Below are 19,292 nucleotides of genomic sequence, written 5' to 3' on the forward strand. Positions count from 1 at the left end.
CCATAGCGTCGATTGTCGTAAAGTATAATCATCATACTCCCCTCAGGTACGGTACTGATACAGGAAACTTCACGGTTACCGTACTTCAAGATCATTGATCCAAGGTGGGTGATTTGATCGATGCCTCAATCTCGACAATAATCTTCGTCGAGTGTCTGAAATCATATTAAGGTAAAAAAACGAGTGAGTCACTCTTGACTGATTGTTGATTAAACGTTCACCATGTCTGTTGTTTCTTTGTCCATAGAGAGAGAGTTGTTTCAACAGCGGCAAAATCGTCAAGTCAGCACTTATTCTGTGATTCTAATAGGTAAATTTTCATTGTCAATTTTAACACATTACTGGTCTGCTTTCATTAAAATATTGATGTATATACGTATTATTGTAAGTGTACTACAGCGTTTAAAACAGTGGAGGTTTTGTTCTCACATCGTATTTGTCATACACCATTCACTGTCAAAGAAACTTCCTTTTCTCTATCTCTGTTCTTCCTGGTTCCATGTACGTGTGGGCAACCATGTACATCTATAAGGCTTTATTGAAACCTAAAGCATTGAGCTTATGGTAATACAGACTGGGTTGTCTGAGTGTACCACCGATAATAATTATGATGATTGTAGAGAGAGTATATTGTACCATAATAATAATCAGCGACGTTGCGTGAACAGTAAGTGTTGAAACGTGTAACACCATATATGTACATGTATACCGTATAGCGGGTAATTTTCGTATGAATTACTTTTAAATATTCGTATAGCTCAGGGTAGTGACGTTGAACGTAGAATAATTTTATAGGTTTAATTTTGTATGATGCTCTACAATACGAAATATGCGGACAATTTCGCTATACGGTACCCGATTGTAATGCATTCTGATTTAGTTGGTCGTCACACACTCTCTTCCTCTGTCCATACAGGAACCAATCAACAGCAGCAATGGCTGCTCCTCCCACTTCTCAGACTGACACCACCCCCTTCCAAGGCCCCGCCTACTTCTCTGCTGGCACACCCACTGATGAAGGCAACCCATTCGCATTTGTCTCCAAGACCACTCAAGAATCGTTCACCACTAATGTAACATCAGGAGAAGGACCTCATAGAATACTTCAATCTGGAACTGGATATGCTGCGGCTAGTTTCTTTGATGAATACTCTGCTGAACCACCCCCAGTGCAATCACACCCCACACAAGGATCTCATCACATGCCTCGTGGACCGCCTGTGCCATCACAAGGGTCACCTAATCCACTAGGGTCACCGACTGCACAAGCACCCGTCTTCCCACCGCCCACACACGGAGCACTAGAGTCACATTACTCACAGAGGATGGTACCCTCACAACCTCCACCACCCTCACAAAACTCACAGATGTCACAGGGTCCACCACCATCACAACTATCATATCCTCCGCAAATGGATTCTTTGTCTTCTTGGGAACAAAATATTACAGCTGCTCGTCCCTCGTTAGAAATCCAAGGTGAGAGGCACAAGTGGACAATTGAATATTTATACGTGTACAGTTACTTCATTCATGTATTTATGTATCTGTAACTAAGTTCATTCATGGCTAATAATTAACCTTTTCATTCCAGATGGCCCCCACGCTCGTGTCGGTCAAGGTCCACCACCCTCACAAGGTCCACCAGGGTCGCAGATGCAGCTGTACCCTCCACAAGGCTCACTCATGTCACAAGGTCCACCACCGTCTAATAGCGATCCTCCGTGGGAACAAGTTATCCCACCCCAATCCTTGCTAGAGAGTGAGTTCCAGTAATAGCAGCATTAAGTGCAGTAGGCTAGAGCAGCCATTAAAACTATTACAAGGCTAAATAGAGTACGATAATATCTACCATTGCTAAAAACATCTTTCTTTCTCATCATAATTATCAGCCAATACAGCATTAAAAGGCTAGAGCAGCCATTACAACTATCACAAGACCAAGACTTGTACATGTGCCTAGCTAGAGAACATTAATTTGAATCCATGTATTGCTACGAGTAATCAACATCATCTCCCTCACAGCAGGTGCCCCTCATCACAAGAGGCAGACCTCCCAGCTGTCCACAACGTCTCTGTTTGGCTCCACTGAACCTACCGATGACTTCTTCTCCATTGGTCAACCTCGGAGCATGGAGTCGTTGTCACAACAATCAATGAGTGCCCCAACTACAGCTATACAAACAATTCTCTCATCTGATTCGTCGGCTCATCGTCAATCTCTCACCTCGATAACGACACAGGAAGCCACACCCACACAACTTGATCGCCCACCCTCTAATGCGGACACACCTGATCCAATGCCGTCCATTTCCTCGGTTGATTCGTTTCCGTTTGACCGCCCCCCTTCGAATGCTGATATTGCACACCCGATGCTCATGGGGAGCTACCCAATATTAACCAACGCTGATTTTCCACCTGGCACAAACTCTCAACGAAGCAGTATCGATTCTGCTGTCGTCAATACGTCCCCACCAACTAATTCACCTGACAACACACCTCCGATGACTCACGAGCATAGCAACGCCCCAACAGCCGCTAATGTTTCAGGGCCGAAAACAAACGATGAAGTTTCAAACGGTTTTGTTGTGCCAAGTAGCGAAGAATTTGTGTTGACTAGTACACCTCCTGTGTTGCATCAATCGTCAGAGCCAGTCAACATCACAGCCTCTCAAGACACTTTGAACCATTCGACCAGCTCTTTATTGAACAACAGTCAAGAAGATTTCACGAGTGCCTCTCCCGTTAGGCTTCTCCCACCCACCCCCAGTTTAATGTCCGCTGTTGTCATGCCGATTAGTGATGCACAATCTCAACCACAATCAGTAGGTGATGAAGGAAATGGTTCGTTAAAAGACTGGGAAATTATCAACAATGCTCCTACAGATATTCAGCCTGTTCTCGAATCCAAGGCTGTTGATCATACCTCTCTCACCAGCCAGGCTAGCAGGGAGACTATTACTACTGGACCACCCCCACTAGGCCCACCACCCTCACAAGGTCCACCATCCTCACAAGGTCCACCATCCTCACAAGGTCCACCGCCCTCACATGGTCTACCACCGTCATATGGTCCACCATCCTCACAAGGTCCACCATCCTCACAAGGTCCACCGCCCTCACATGGTCTACCACCGTCATATGGTCCACCACCCTCACAAGATCCACCACCCTCACAAGGTCCACCGCCCCCACAAGGCCCACTACCACCACAACAAATTATCATGGCTCCACGATCTTCTCTAGAAAGTAAGTGCATTTTCAATGTATTTTTCAGGGCACAGTGAAATCTGTAGGCAAACCAATAGTTACCTGTAGTACTGTCTGCTTGCTTAATATGCTGTATACATGTCCTTGTCTACCTGTTGAATCTCTGCATTGATATCTGCTCTTTATATTTTCCTTTTCCCAGGTGCCCTCCCACAGGGACTTCCCCCTACGACTGTCTACGAGAACACTGTAATGTACACACAACCGATGTCTGTCCGTCCCACCATTATGAACACTACTGATGTCAACTATCATCCGGTTTATGTTCAACCCTTGACTACTAATACTCAGCCAATGCCCCCCAGTGGTGGACCCCCTGCAAACATTACTCAACCAATGCCCCCCAGTGGAGGACCCCCTGCAAATATTACTCAGCAAATGCCCCCCAGTGGACCGCCTGCAAATATTACTCAGCAAATGCCTCCCAGTGGACCTCCTGCAAACTTTACACAGCCAATGCCCCCCAGTGGTGGACCCCCTGCAAACATTACACAGCCAATGCCCCCCAGTGGTGGACCCCCTGCAAACATTACACAGCCAATGCCTCCCAGTGGTGGACCCCCTGCAAACTTTACACAGCCAATGCCTCCCAGTGGTGGACCCCCTGCAAACATTACACAGCCAATGCCCCCCAGTGGTGGACCCCCTGCAAACATCACACAGCCAATGCCTCCCAGTGGTGGACCCCCTGCAAACATTACTCAACCAATGCCCCCCAGTGGACCACCCCCTGCACAGGCGCTACCGCCCCCCAGTGGAGTCGTAAATGAGAACATTGTTCAGCCAAATAGTACGCTATTTCAACCAACAGTTCAAACCCGACCTGCTGTTCCATCTCAACCATCTCAACCTGCCACCCTTCAACCACCACTAGCTGCTGCACAATCTTACTCAGATCCTGCCTTTCCTAGGACAGCTGGAGAGGTTATTGCACCTGTTCAATATTCTACTGTTGGTGTTACTCAAAGTGTGCCGCACATGTCACTACCTCCACCACCCTCACAACAAGCACAGGCTCCACCGCCCACACATCAAGAACCACCCTCACACTACTCACACCCCCCACACAGGGACGACTATCGACCTCCACACGAACCCAGCCGAGATCAATATGCCTATCCTGAAGAAGACTATAATCGCCGTTACTATGACAATTATGACAGAGGAGGAGGGCGTTATCCTGACGATCGCTATCGGCAACCCTCGGACTATTATCCTCCTCAGTCACATGACTCGAGGTACTATCGACCACGCCCACCTAGCAGGAACCCATATCCCGATCACCATGGCGATCCGTATCGACGTCCGTATGACCATCATGACAGATACTACAGACCACAACCCCAAGATAGCAGATACCCGCAGTACCAACAAACTGAACCCTATGACCCCTATTATGGTAGCGGGTACGAAGATGGTTACTATAACAACGACCCCTATTACCGGAGCGAATATGCAGAATCTGATTACAACCAATCAGTTCACCATGGCGACCAATATGAGTCCTACAATGATGGCTACCCACAAACACAGGACGCCACAAACCAGAGTGAATTTAACCCCGTTGAAACCACTCAGAGCGAATTAAACCCTGCAGAAACTTCGGTTATTCCAGGACAAATGAGCTATTTTGAAGAAGGGCAAACATTTATCAACTCTCCGCAAGCTAGACCTCCAGCAGGGGGCAGAGAGGCGTACACTGAGGGATACAACCCGCAGTACGAGGGGTATGCTGAAAGATATGACCCCCAGTACGCCAGTTATCTGGAAGGATACGACAACACTGATCAGGGTACTGAGCAACCGTGGGAAGCTGTACAAACCACACCCCCTCCCACCCCTCGTCAAACACCAGAGGTTTTTGTTCATCCGCATGTACGAGCCTCGTTTGGATTTGGAGGTCAACTTGTCACGATACTGCCAAAGAAACACTCACACTTAATCGAAATTTCCCTTGTGAAGGATTTGATGCAGGATGATGATACAGAGAGTAAAACACTTGACGAATGTGTGAAAGCTTTCCCTGGGCCTTTCCTACCAGGCAGTACATCCAAGAGCACAGTGGTGCAGTACGCATGTAAGGAAATGAAGAAAGTGCAAGAAAAAGTGACTAATTTTGTTGGTGATAGTCTGGGTTTGAAGAAACTTGAAGATGAAGCTCTTTTATGGGAATTTCTATTATTGCTTTGCCGACAAAATGGAGTCATTCTACCCACGGATATTTCTGACTTGCTGGTTAGGGACTCCCCCCTTTCGGTCAACTCCTCCCTCCATCTCGGCACAGGTGACAGAGAAGAAGCGTTGTCATCTTTGAGAGATCTCCTCTTAGCCGGTCAAAGAAAGGATGCCCTGGAATTGGCGTGCTCGAGATGTCTATGGGGTCATGCATTAATGCTGGCGGACGAACAAAGTCGGAATTATGTCGTGAATCGGTTCACAGCCAGTCTCTCGTCACTGGACCCGCTCGGGACATTCTATACTCTGTTGCTAGGCCGAATGCCATCAGCTGTCAAAGTGGATGGCTTACAACGAGCTGGAGACTGGAGGCAACACCTTGCTATGATACTAGCCAATCGACAGTCTCAACTCGATACCAATGCCATTGTCAGTATGGGCGATACTCTGTTGAATAGAGATAGATTACACGCTGCTCATTTGTGCTATTTTCTCGGTGACGTACGTTTTGGATGCTATGGCGACCAGAGTTCAAAGTACACTCTCCTCGGCGTGGATGCGTCTAACACACATGCTACAGTGTACCCTAATCCACAAAATCTCAGAAAAATGGAAGTTTTTGAATACGCAATGAGTTTGAGCAAAAAAGATTTCTCTCTTCCTGGATTCCAAATGTACAAATTTCTATTCGCGTTGAAACTGTTGGAAGTCGGCTACACCGCTCAGGCGTTGAGATATTGTGAGCAGATTGGCACTTCCGTTGCCAAGGGGCCCAAACAGTACACACCTGTATTTCTCAACTCTTTAGTCGACGTCTCTGTAAAACTGCATCACCTGACAAGCCCGTACAGCGTTGTGGAAAACGAGCTTCCATCGTGGCTAGCTAATCTCGATGTGTGTGTGAGAGAGATTGCTTCATCTGATTACACACCGCACGTTTTCAGTCCGAGCCCCGCCTTTAGTTCGGTGAGTCAAACATACGGTCAGCAAAACTCGGGGCAAGTGTTTTTCGGGAACCAGAACCAATTTCTCACCCTGCCGACGATGGGTGGAGGTGCTAAAGAAAGTGAAGAAGTTCCAACGTCAGAAGTTGGCCATATACAACCACCCCCTCCCACTCAGGAAGTAGAGATGGTCAACACTGAGGTAGCACAGGTAGTGCAGGAAGATCTGCAGCCAGCTGGTGTGGTACAGAGTGAGCACGGTGTACTGGCCACGCCCACCTCGTGGGAGGGTGTGGCCTACAACAATGGGATGCAGCAAGAGGATACTTTGGCAGGTGAGTGCATGGATTATCTTGACTGTTTAGTTACTATAGATAGTGAAGCTCCCCCTACCTGTGTGCATGTGTGCCTCTAGTATACATATGTACAATCTTGGCTTTAGCAGTAAGGGTAGTAATTTTTAGTGAAGTTTCTCGTTCATGTGTACCTTGTATTGGTAGATTCTTGTCCTTGCCCCACCATACTGGATGATAGCTATGTATACCATGCACTCCTGATACTTTTTAATAAAATCAATGTGCAATCTCTGTGCCTGCATTTATTTTTCATTTGACTGTACAACATACATGTGGTTATCATGTGACACTACCTCTCTACCCTCTACACACACATCTCTTCAGCTTATTCCCAGACCTCGCTGCCTCAACAAGAGATCCCACAAACCTCACAGATGCCCTTTGACCCTACTGTTGCCCCTCAGTCAATGTACTTTGCACCCAATAGCAACCAACCGTTGGCTTACATCCCCTCCGAAGCTCCAACCTTTGACCCTAACAACTATGTGCCTACCACTTCTACACAGATGACGTACGAATCAACGGGTACAGAGCAAATGACCTTTGAGCCATCGCAGACAACCTCTGAACCCAATAACTATCCTCCGATGACCTTTAACCCCACCGAAGCCCCACCCCCTGCTCAGCCGCACTGGGCTAATCAACCTGTGGAAGGTGGGGGACTGACCCTTGGACAAGGACACCAAGAGCCTGTCGAATCACATGACAGCCAGGGAACCAAGGAGGTAAACAAAGAGGAAAAGAAAAAAAAAGAGACGAAAGGTAGTAAAGTAGATTTGTAATACACGTAGTCCTTGCATAGAAATTGAATATGGAAATTTCCTAGTACTGTACTTGGGTATCTACTCCAAATTTGCTTTTTATGATTTATGGCTTCCTGCTACCCTCCAAACACACACACACACACACACACACACGCACACACACACACACACACACACACACACACACACACACACACACACACACAGAGCCGCCCAAGAAGTCTGGTGGCGGTGGTGGTAGTGGTTGGGGCTTCTGGAAGTATATCCTACCCCAGATGAAGAACCAGGCTCACCTCCCTGACGACAAGGACAAGAGTGTGAGTATTTCTAGTGGCTTGGCAGCTAACTAGTGTGCATAATTTCGAGTGAAAAAAGTGGCAAGGAAATTAGGAATACAAAATTATTAGTAGTTTTCAAAATGGTCCTTGCAATCATAACTTTAGTCAATAATTATGTTGTCTCTGTACAGATCATGTGGGACGATAAACTCAAGAAATGGGTGGACTCTACCGGAGATGCTGAGGTCAGCAAATACAAAAATAAAAATAATGTATAAATACAGATTGTCTTCGTTGAGAGGTTTTTGTCTAGTATGATTGTCTACATTCCTGTTTAGTATATAATTATATGTCTACTGTTTACGTTCTCTCCCTCCCCCCTCACAGGAGGAAGCCCCGCCCCCTCCTCCACCGTCTGACTCTCAACTGATGGGCTCCACATCCATCACACCATCACAGCCCGAGAGCATGAGTGGGAGTGTGGGCGTGGCCACTGAGGGGGGAGCCCCTACCTCCAACCAGTCCAACCAGTACTCTAGACTAGTAAGCAACCTTCTGTCAATGTGTGAACTTAAGTATTGCCACGTTTGCCGTACAGCTGCTAGTACAACTGTGTGATGTGTGCAATAATTATGTGTCCCCCCGTGTACTGCTACAATGTACATACGTGTACATGTGATCTGGACAGTACAATTAGGCAGCATACACTGTACTTCCCATGTGTATTGTGTAATCTACATACATATGTAAGCTATGTTGCTCCGTCTGGTTTATTGCTAGGGTTTTAAACGTGGTCGTCTTGGAGCACGCTCGAAGTACGTGGATGTCCTTAACCCTGATGGCACTGCTAAGAGTGGCTCCCTACCTCCCCCCGGCCCACTGGGTGCCCCCTTAATGTTAGGGGGGCAGTTCCCGGGAACCTTCTTCGTTCCACAGCAACCCACTGAAGGTGTGAAATTGTTGCAGTACAAATATTTTTATTGGCAGTAGTTTGTGTATTAAAAATATTGTTTTTTTTCTCTCAGACTCTACCAGTTCGGATCAGCCGTCGTCCAGGGAGACACCACAGCAACCAAATACAGAGCAGCCGCCCACCAGTCACCATGACAACCATCCAATGCCGACAAGTCACCATGGCAACCAGGCAATGGAGCACAGAGAGGTCATTCAACAGCCAACCTCCGAGGCACCGCACAACAGTCATCAGTACACTACTACACAGACAGGGCCGACGCCATCAACCCAACATTATGAAGAACAAGTATACTCAATAGGGGCGCAGCAGTTAGGTAGCGACCACCCCCCACAGCCACCGATGGGGGCACAGCAACTGCATAGTGACCACCCCCCACAGTTGGCAATGGGGGCACATAGTGATAACCCCCCACAGCCACCAATGGGGTCACAGCAGCTCCATAGCGACCACCCCCCACAGCCACAAGATAGAGCTCAACAGCAGTACTACCAGCAAGGCTTTCAGGACCAGCAGTACCAGCACCAGCAGCTACAACAACCTGTGAGGTGAGTATCATGGAGGGGTACCTTCTTAGATAAGCATCTCAGTTACAGGCAGCATACATAATTATATTTCTCCTCAAAAATGATGTGCTGTATTTTAATTTGAGAGCAGTGATGTCCCCAGAATTTGCAAAGTGATGGCTTCAATCTCAATTCAACACACACACTTAATTTGCTCTTTTATCTGGTGAACTAATTAAGCCTAAGATATATTATGTTTATTTTTGTCTAGAGGTGGTTAATACCAGCCACCACTGACCAGTGTGTGTACAATGTATCTTATCTCTTGTGCCTAATAATTATCATTGCAGAGCCCCTTCTTCCAACGAGCCACTCCCACAGCAGCAGCAGGGCACAGGTGACTCCACTCCACAAGTAAGTTACTGTGAAGAATGGCCATTGCTACATGTATGTAACCATTACCCACTCTCTGTAGTTTTTCAATCCGAGTGCTTTTGCTCCGGTCGGTGGGTTTCCAGTGGGACCGGCTGGGTCAAAGGTCGAACAGCAGGACGATTCAGTGAGTTTCTACAATTGCAATTATCTGCATTTGAAGTATATGTAGTTTAGTTCAATCTTTGTGTTTTACTGACACCCCCCCACACACACACACACCCCACACACACACACTCACCCCCACCCCCCCCCCCACACACACACACTAGATGTCCACAGTGAGCATGATGAGTGAGACGTCTCAGGAGGTCAGCAGATACATGGGCAAACAGGTGAATCAATGAGCAGCTGCACTTTGCATGGGAGTACCATTAATCACATGTACGTAGCTCCCGTTCTTTGATGGCAAAAAGTGGAGGAAAACGTTCAGTTATGCAGCTGAGCAGTATTAGTTCTAGATGTTATGATTATTGTTTGCCTATTACGTAATTTAAATTATACTAAATTGTGATGTACCATGTTTATTGGCTCCATTTTATCCTCCTCTCCCCTTGTAGACTACCACTTCGTCTGCCGGCTACAACCGACTAAGACAAGGGATCCGTGGTCCGAGGGGATACCCCTCTGTCAAACAAGCCCCACCCACTTCCAGGCAGCCGCCAGGACAAGCCCCACCCCAAATGGGTGGACAATGGCAATAGATTGATTTTATTAGAGACAATTATTACTTCTATTTCATATTTCACTGTTTTGTGGTATAATCATTATTGTGTTGGAAATTATTGTACTTCATTTTTGTTGCGAAATTCTTTAGTTGCATGGATTGCATGACGTTACTGTCATGCAAAATGACGGTATAATTGAATAAGGGGAACATTTATAGGAATCAGTGGTTGTGTACAGTAACTATAGATTACTAACTTATTATTGCTTCGATCTGCGTTTTACTTATTAAATGGTAAAGTCATTCGCTATAATTATAGCTGTTAATTTAAAATTATACACATGCATAATTAAGCTTATCATGGTAAAAAAAACTTCTATATAGATCTACACACAGTATTAAACAGTCAGTTGGTGGATGCATGTTCACCCAGGATAGTTAGGTGAGTAGACTTGTGTCTTCTCTCTCCTCTGCAGTACTCCATCTTTCACCCACTCCTCTCCCCTGCCTTCTTTCTCAAACTGTGCAACCATTCTTCCTCTCCATTTCAACAGAGTGGACTTCCATTGTGGATCAGAGCCAAGGTTAGTTAGCTCCATGTGGTCCTTGGACAAATCAAACAACTGCTCGTCTGGATAATACGCTCGAAATATGTATTTTATTTGTCCGTCAGTAAGCGCATTCCAATGAATAGTCTCGTTATAAACGACAGCATGTTCTAGATCGATAAATTCTCGCCAATTCGGAGTAGATTTCTCGAGAGTTAAAAGTAAAGAGCTTCCATTAATTGTCTCGGGTATGTTCACGCCTGCAACGTCTAGAAAAGTTGGTAGAATGTCTCGAAGCTCAGTCACCACGTCGAGTGCAGTGCCTCGTTTGATAGACACTTTAGTATCCATGGAGGGTGGCCAACTTAGCAACATTGGCACATGAGCCGATCCATAATAGGGGTACCCTTTGCGCCAGAGGTAATGGTCTCCCATCATATCACCATGATCGGCTGTGAAGAAGACAAAAGTGTTGTTTCTTAGTCCCTTTCTGTCCAAAGTTTGTAAAATTTTTCCAATCCATTCGTCGACGAAACCAGCGCTGGCGTAGTAGGCTTGTCGTGATCGCTTGACCTCATCCAATCCGATGTCTCCATTCCACATTGGAGGGGGTGGTTCATCGTATGTTTGAGCATATTCCTTGTCCCAAGTATTTCCGACATACGGTGGAGGCATGTCATCTCTGTTGAATTTTTCCATCCATCTTTCCGGAGGATCGTAGGGGCTATGAGGTCGATGGAAGGACACTTTCAGGAAGAACGGATCTGTACGATTGTATGACTCAATAAAAGATGTGGCTCCTCTACCAACCCAGGCCGTTGGGTGGTAGTACTCAGGTAGTGCATAAGCAGCCCCTCTGTAGTCGTTAAATCCCAGTCCAGTTGCCATGGGGTTCACACCCGGCTGCTCCGTTGTAAGCCATCGATCGTAATTGTCCAGTTCATTCTCAAGACCATCGTAGAGATCTGTTTGATGATAGCCGTGGTCGATTCCATCGTTAGCGGTACTATTCCAACCAAAATGATCCTTGCCAATAGAGCAAGTGTAGTAACCACCATCACACAAAGCTCTTGGCATTTCAAAATTGTATCGATTGGCTACTTGTCCATAGCCCAGCATTCCATGATACCATGGAGACAGACCTGTGAGGATGGCTGCTCTAGCTGGAGTGCAAGTTGGGGTAGTGCTGAAGGCGTTTGTGTAACGTACACCCTCTGTAGCAAGCTGGTCGAGGTTAGGAGTCTTGGAGAGTTTGTTTCCAGTACATGACAATAGATCTGCTCTCATTTGGTCTGCCATTAGAAATAGAATGTTGGGTGGTTGAGAGCTTGTCCTTTGTCCCGTAGAAGTAGCAACACAGCTAAAGATCAGCACCAGAAGAAAGAGTTTGCCGTTCATTTTGACCATCTTGTTTGGTGTTGAGCAGCCACTCCCACGCGTTTTTTGCACAAGGCAGCCCCTCCCACCTTTATACTTTACTATTTCACACTAACTTTTTAACTAGAGATATTTAATCCCTAAAGGCTTTCCGTCTGCAGTCTAGTCACGGTAAGTCTGCTATTATTTGTCTAGACACCCTCTGACTATTGTTAATGCTACTACAGGCTCTGACAAGCATTGTGTTGAGGTGCAGAGTACTGACAACCAGTGCATGCAGACTCAATGCATGAAGTACCAAACTATTGTCGGCTACAAAAGCACCAGTACACTGGCATCACTGCTCTTCTTCCTCCATAGTTCATCTCCAGGGATAGCCGTAGGAAGGTGCTCAATATTACATGCTAATACTGATGGTGTTACGGCACTTTGTAAGAGCTCATTACACAAGAATTTGTGTTGTTTTATTGCTCCCAGTTGTGGTTACAAGAATCCTTAGCTAACAATAGTGGAGGGGGGGCTTGTATAAACTGAACATCTGGCAGTAGGCTCAATTGATACGTGTCGTACATAGCCAAGAGATGTGTCGTGTATTGACTTAGTTAGTTCAAGCACGATAAGTAATAACAATCATTCAGAATTACTTGCACAAAGAGACTGATATTAATGACAAAACTCAAGTATAAATACAGCAACACAGGAAGTAAATGATGACGTCACAATACATAAATTATACAATAAGAACAAATACTCAGTACACTACATTCCTTCCCCCTTACATTGAAGGTCTATCAACTAAATGTCACAGTTTTAACTTATAAGTCCATTATACGAACGAGGGGTCATACCGGGCTAAAACCTTCGTTCGGACAATTCCTTGGTGTCCCTCGTGTAATTGTGTGAGGACTGCTTCTTGGCACGGCTTTGGAACTATGACCCTGGATCCCCACAACAAACATCCTTCGAAGGTCGATAATTCATTCTTCTTGTCAAAATACGCTCTCAGCTGTGGTTGACCGGGGATAGTTGCTCTAGGCCAGCCCTGATTCACATATTGTGATATCATGGAGAGCACCGGGTCCTTCCGTGTGGCTTCAGCGATTTGTTCCGCGGACACAGGAGAGTTTTCGAGATGCGTTGCCAATAATACTAATTCAGTTGGTTTGAGATGTTTCTTGGGTTGCTTGGCCCGTGGCAAGCGTGACAATGCATCAGCGTTTGCATGAGCTGTAGTGTTCCGGAAAGTGAGCATATATTCGAACATCGACAAATAGAGTGACCACCTTTTTACTCTGGCTGATGCTTGGGGTGATGTAGACTTGCACTCACTCAGTAGTCCCAACAGAGGTTTGTGGTCTGTGATCAGTGTGAAGGGGTGCCCAAACAAGTAGGAATAGAACTTCTTGACTCCAAAGACGAGGGCTAGCCCTTCCTTCTCTAGCTGAGCATAGTTCTTTTCAGCATCGTTCAAGGTCCTCGAGACGTATCCAACTGGTCGTTCGGAACCATCTGGCATCGTATGGGCGAGTACTGCCCCAATACCGTACTGAGAGGCATCACATGCCAACACAATCGGCAGTGTTGGGTCGAACCGAACTAATAGGTTTGAGGAGGTTAGCAACTGTTTGGACTTTTGGAACGCTTCTTCTTGGTCTGTAGACCAATTCCACGTTGTGCTCTTTTTCAACAGGGTGTATAGCGGTGCTAGAGTAGTGGACAGGTTCCCCATAAATTTTCCGTAATAGGTTAGCAATCCTAAATAGGACTTGAGCTCTGTCACGTTCTTCGGTTTTGGTGCCTCTTGGATAGCCTTCATCTTGCTCGGCATAGGGTGTAACCCTTTCTCATCCACAACATGTCCAAGGAAAACAACTTGCGGCTCCATGAAGTGGCATTTGGTCTTTTTAGCTCGCAGTCCAGCTTCGGTAAGTCTTCTCAGCACCTCTTCTAACGAGTTCAAATGCTCGACATTGGTTTGGCCTGTGATCAGAATGTCATCCATATACACGACAACACCTGGAATGCCACGGAGCATCTGCTCCATTGCCCTTTGGAAGAGGCCTGGTGCAGAGCTGACACCATAAGGCAAGCGAGTGTACCTAAATAAGCCTCTGTGAGTGTTGATCACTACGTACTTCCGAGATTGAGCGTCCAGCTTCATTTGTAGGTACGCCTGTTTAAGATCAATGGTAGAAAATGTTTTTCCTTTCACTAAACCGGCAAACAGATCTTCTACCCTCGGTATTGGGTAACGGTTCAGTTTCGATACTGAATTCACAGTTGTTCGGAAATCGCCACAAATTCGGATAGTTTTCTTGTCGGCCTTCAATACTGCCACTATGGGTGCTGCCCAGTCGGAGTACTCAACGGGCTCCAGTGTGCCCTCAGCAACTAAGCGGTCTAGTTCATCTTCAACCCCTTTTCTTTTAGAATAAGGTATGGTCCTGGCTTTGTTGTAACGAGGCTGGGCATTTGGATTGATTTCTAAATGGGCTTCATACCCCTTGAAGGTGCCTTGGCCATCTTCAAATATCTCACTGTACTTCTCTAGTACCTTGGGCAACCCAGCAGGCTCAGTATAATAGATAGACTGCCAATCCAACCTAATAGCCTTCAACCAATTCCTACCAAGCAATGTGGGACCATTTCCCTTGACAACAATCAGTGGTAAGTCAGCGGTTTGACCTCCATATTCAACCTTAACCACAACACTACCAACAACAGAGATAGGTTCTCCCAAGTAAGTCTGTAGTCTGACCTCAGATTGTACTAGTGGGTGTTTGGGGAACAACTTAGAGTAATCAGCTTCTCCCATGAGGCTAACAGAGGCACCTGTATCTACTTCAAAATCTAGGTCTACCCCACTCACAGACATTGTTACTCTGATGGGTGGTGACCTTTCTCTCCTCTTGACTTGAGAGATATCAGCCACCATCTTGATGTAGTCTTCGGCATCTTCACTCTCTGAAGTAGTTTCTTCCTCTAGGTATCGAACGTTCTTTCTTGAGTGCTTGGGCCTCCATGCCTCTGCCTGCTGTAGTCGATTTCTACACACTCGAGCAATGTGGCCTTTCTTTTTGCAAAAGTTGCAATATTTGTCTTTAAACCGACATGTAGTCGGTAAATGTCCCTCAGTACCACAGCGTGAACATTGTGTCAGTTTATTGGCTGTCTGAGTCTCTTGTCTCTCCCTGCCAATCTGAAATACTGGCTCTGTCTTGATAGGGACAGGCTTCATCTCCCTTAGGTTAGCGTCTGACGTCTCCACACTCTGGGAAATCTCTACTGCTCTCTGGTAAGTCAATGCTCGCTCTCCCAGGAGTCTTTTCTGTGTTGCCTCATTGTTGATTCCGCCGACTATTCGGTCTCTCAACGCTGCATTCAATGATGCTCCAAAGTTGCAATATTCTGTCAGCTTCCTCAACTCAGCTATGAACGCTGACACTGACTCTCCTGGTTGTCTTGATCTGCCATAGAATCTGAACCTTTGGATCACTTCTGATGGCGGTGGACTGAAGTGACTCGTCAGTACTGCCGTCAACTCCTCGAACGTCTTAGTGGAAGGTTTGTCTGGTGAGAGAAGGCTTCGCAGGATGTTGTAGGTACGCTTTCCCACCACGGACAAAAACACAGATCGTCTCTTCTCGGCCATACCCTCTCCTACCATCTCATTTGCTACGAACATCTCTTCCATTCTTTCTGCATACTGCGGCCAATCGTCTGCCTCAGGCTCGAAAGCCTCTATGTGCCCCATCAGCGTAGTTGCCATGATCCGTTAGTCCTCGTCGCCACTGTCGTGTATTGACTTAGTTAGTTCAAGCACGATAAGTAATAACAATCATTCAGAATTACTTGCACAAAGAGACTGATATTAATGACAAAACTCAAGTATAAATACAGCAACACAGGAAGTAAATGATGACGTCACAATACATAAATTATACAATAAGAACAAATACTCAGTACACTACAAGATGCAATTGACAATAGCTAAGATATTGGTATTTCTGGCTATTACGTCTACAGTTCATGGATTGTGTTCTCCAACAGGTAATTAACTTGATGTGTGTACATTGCTAACACCACACACACACACACAGACAGGAGATGGCCACAGTACATGATTACCCCACTCCCCAGTGACTTTGGGAGACAGAGCACACGGGGTGATTGTACATCAAATGGACAGTGTCTTGGACCATTCTTTGGTAGTGATAAACTAGGTGATGAAGTCTTGGGCTCACAAACTCTTGATGATGGTACCTTTGTTGGCCATGCTTGGGATCAGACTGTCAGTATCACATTCACTCTTCTTACTACGGCTCCGGACACTGCTTACGTGGAGGGACTCAATCTCTACTTCTACAACATTCCCTCTCGAAGAATTGGACTACCTTACAATATCAGAATAATCTCACCATCTGGTGACCATCTATATCAACTGGAGGGTAATGATGACTTGACCCTGGATGATAATGGACGACGAAGTGTCACCCTTATCCCAGAATCACTGTCTTTTTCTTCTGCCAGTGATACCATCACAATTATATTCGAATTCTCAAACACTGAACAGATCGACTGGCTTCTCTTAACTGAGGTGGAGATATGCACATCAGAATCAGGTACAGGCAATATACAATAACTGTTAATTAACAATGTACCTTACTCTTATTTCCACCCCTCCAGTTGTACTCCTCCCCAACCTTCCTCCTCCCATCACCTTCACCCCGGACACTGTAGGGACCATCTCCCCACCCACCATCAACTCCTCATTCAGCCTGTCCTGCTCTGTCACTGAGGGACGGTTTGTCTGGACCTGGACTCGGCTTACTGGTGACCCCCTCCCTCCAGCACGAGTACTCAATGCTGGGAGGACTAGTATTCTGGAGCTATCACAACTCAGCAGTAATGATGTCGGTACCTACCAATGTCTGGCCACTCACACATTCGGTGGAACATTTGGAACACCACCGGTGTCAAATAGTCTTGATATCACTCTCTCACTGCCAGGTAATTATGATAGAGGGCTATATCACTAAGCCTATTAAAAGTACAGCATAGAGCAACAGCTATACTGATTGTGTGGTATTATGTGATGTACAATGTGTTTAATGTCTCCTGCAGGTACTATACAAGCTGAGAATGGAATGATTCAAGTTACAGCCAGTGATGACAGTGCAGTGTTGAGGTGCTTTCTCTCTGGCTACCTTCCTTCAATGGCTGTTCCTTCGATCATTTGGCGACTATCTAACAATGAACTATCCAATGACTTAGTTAATTCCATCACGTCCGAGCAAGGAGACATGTTTATTCAGAATGGAGGGGCACAACCTATACCAAGTTTGACCAGCACACTGACTGTGAATCTGACAAGAGATCCACTTACGACTGGCACACGAATTTACAATTGTATATCGAGCAGCAGCCAGATGATCACCCCCCTCGTGCAAACAATTGTCTTGAGTGAGTGCAGTATACTATATCCACATGTAGTTGTATACTGGGGTCAGAGCATTTGTCTGATGGTACCTACTTCAATGTAATAGCCCATGGGAAGCTGATATTTTTGGTGGCTAGATTTCGGCCTCCATTAGCAGTTACATGTACCGTATAGCGTGTATAATTCGATGGTATAAAGAAAATGCTTTTGGAACAGTTTTTGCGGATTTAATTTTTGCGAAATAGCAGCATGCATGTGATAATAAATTCGTGGGTATAAAATGTTCGCAGTGCATGCTTAATCAGCGAAAACCACAAACATTAATTTGTACCCTCGAAATATACCCACTATACTGTGTATTCTCTGCACTCAATTTTATACATGTATCAACACATAGTTTTCACTCTCATATTAATGTCCTCTCTCCCCACACATACAGCCACTGATGTTGTTATCAATCCTCCTGTTGTCAATCCTCCTGTCAATACTACTACCCCATCTCCCAACACTCCTTCCTCCATTCCTGAGACTGTAGAACTTGGAGTGATTATACTTCTTATGATTATATTTGTTATCACGCTTATCATCGTCATAATTGTCATCAAAAGAACAAAGAAAACTTTGATAGTTACAGAACACAATGGCAACTCTGAAATAACCACTAATAGCAATGAAGCTTATGGATTCAAACCAAGCACATTCAGCATGACACAGAACACCCTCTATGGCCCAGGCACTACTGAAGAAGGTGTGTATGAAGAGCCTGATCAAGTGCAACATGACTATGAAGAGTTGGACTCATTTGCTGTGACCTCCGTCTCAGTGTGAATAGCAAATTATGACGATTGAAGAACATTGTTATATTATTTGACTGTATATATAGGTAGACACAGCTTGTGTGCTTTAAAATGTTGTGCGCATTTGCTCAGATCATAATTACTACATGATTAAAGTAGTGGGTGGACCTCAACCTCAACTCTTTGTTGGTGTACTCCCAACTCCTTCCATTTAAACACACCATTAGATAGACATTACAAAGGGCTACAAAATGCAATTTTAATTGTGCTGGTACACTATCGAAACTCAAGTTATGACGACTCAAAGTTAGTATAAGAAAACAGGCCAAATTCCTATGATTCGGTTGGGTAATGGCTTTTCTCAGAGAATAGAACTTTCTCTATCTCTACTGATTTAAACACACCATTAGACAGACATTACAAAGGGCTACAAAATGCATTTTTAATTGTGCTGGTACACTACGACTAAGAACATTTATTATTTGATAGACATAGCTTAAAGACTTATCTAGATTAGATTGAAGTGGTGAGTTGTAAGCACTTCCAACAGTTGGCTCATAAGTTGAATAGAAAGTTTGTGCAAACAGATGATGCTATGAAAGATTTTGAAGAGATTGCAACAGCTTTCACTGTAAGTTAAACAACCATAAAACTCTAGAGATTGTTTTCTGGCAAATGGCCTGTGGCTCACTTACTGTCTCACTTGTTTGTTGGCTGGCTCAGTATTATCCCCGCCCTTGTGCGCATGCGCACCATCGATGTCCCGAG

At 45.5% G+C, this 19,292-nt stretch overlaps 4 protein-coding genes across 5 annotated transcripts; 2 read left to right on the forward strand and 2 right to left on the reverse strand.

Annotated features, from left to right (window-relative positions):
* The first annotated feature begins 26 nt into the window (after positions 1-26).
* LOC135343271 (protein transport protein Sec16A-like) lies at positions 27-10,490 on the forward strand. 2 transcript variants are annotated; one of them, XM_064540266.1, is made up of 16 exons: positions 27-171; positions 248-310; positions 917-1,476; positions 1,592-1,759; positions 2,023-3,246; positions 3,410-6,721; positions 7,067-7,504; positions 7,714-7,823; positions 7,976-8,029; positions 8,172-8,327; positions 8,565-8,733; positions 8,810-9,305; positions 9,614-9,677; positions 9,739-9,822; positions 9,968-10,030; positions 10,256-10,490. In XM_064540266.1, the coding sequence occupies exons 3-16, from the start codon at positions 936-938 to the stop codon at positions 10,397-10,399; spliced, it is 7,023 nt and encodes a 2,340-aa protein (XP_064396336.1). In that variant the 5' UTR covers positions 27-171; positions 248-310; positions 917-935; the 3' UTR covers positions 10,400-10,490. The 2 variants fall into 2 exon arrangements, with proteins under 2 accessions (XP_064396336.1, XP_064396337.1); XM_064540267.1 differs by having other exon boundaries at positions 2,026-3,246.
* A 171-nt stretch (positions 10,491-10,661) lies between these two features.
* Positions 10,662-12,362, reverse strand: LOC135343289 (arylsulfatase-like). The gene has a single exon (XM_064540288.1). It carries the CDS (start codon positions 12,315-12,317, stop codon positions 10,788-10,790), a length of 1,530 nt encoding a protein of 509 aa, XP_064396358.1. The 5' UTR covers positions 12,318-12,362; the 3' UTR covers positions 10,662-10,787.
* A 421-nt stretch (positions 12,363-12,783) lies between these two features.
* On the forward strand, positions 12,784-18,679 carry LOC135343284 (uncharacterized). The gene is made up of 6 exons (XM_064540281.1): positions 12,784-12,866; positions 16,260-16,337; positions 16,388-16,909; positions 16,974-17,297; positions 17,412-17,750; positions 18,167-18,679. The coding sequence occupies exons 2-6, from the start codon at positions 16,262-16,264 to the stop codon at positions 18,553-18,555; spliced, it is 1,650 nt and encodes a 549-aa protein (XP_064396351.1). The 5' UTR covers positions 12,784-12,866; positions 16,260-16,261; the 3' UTR covers positions 18,556-18,679.
* LOC135343277 (uncharacterized protein K02A2.6-like) lies at positions 12,900-16,259 on the reverse strand. Its single transcript, XM_064540272.1, has one exon. The coding sequence runs from the start codon at positions 16,054-16,056 to the stop codon at positions 13,114-13,116; it is 2,943 nt and encodes a 980-aa protein (XP_064396342.1). The 5' UTR covers positions 16,057-16,259; the 3' UTR covers positions 12,900-13,113.
* Positions 18,680-19,292: the final 613 nt, after the last annotated feature.

The sequence above is a fragment of the Halichondria panicea genome, chromosome 10 (assembly GCF_963675165.1).
Source record: "Halichondria panicea chromosome 10, odHalPani1.1, whole genome shotgun sequence".
Lineage (NCBI taxonomy): Eukaryota > Metazoa > Porifera > Demospongiae > Suberitida > Halichondriidae > Halichondria > Halichondria panicea.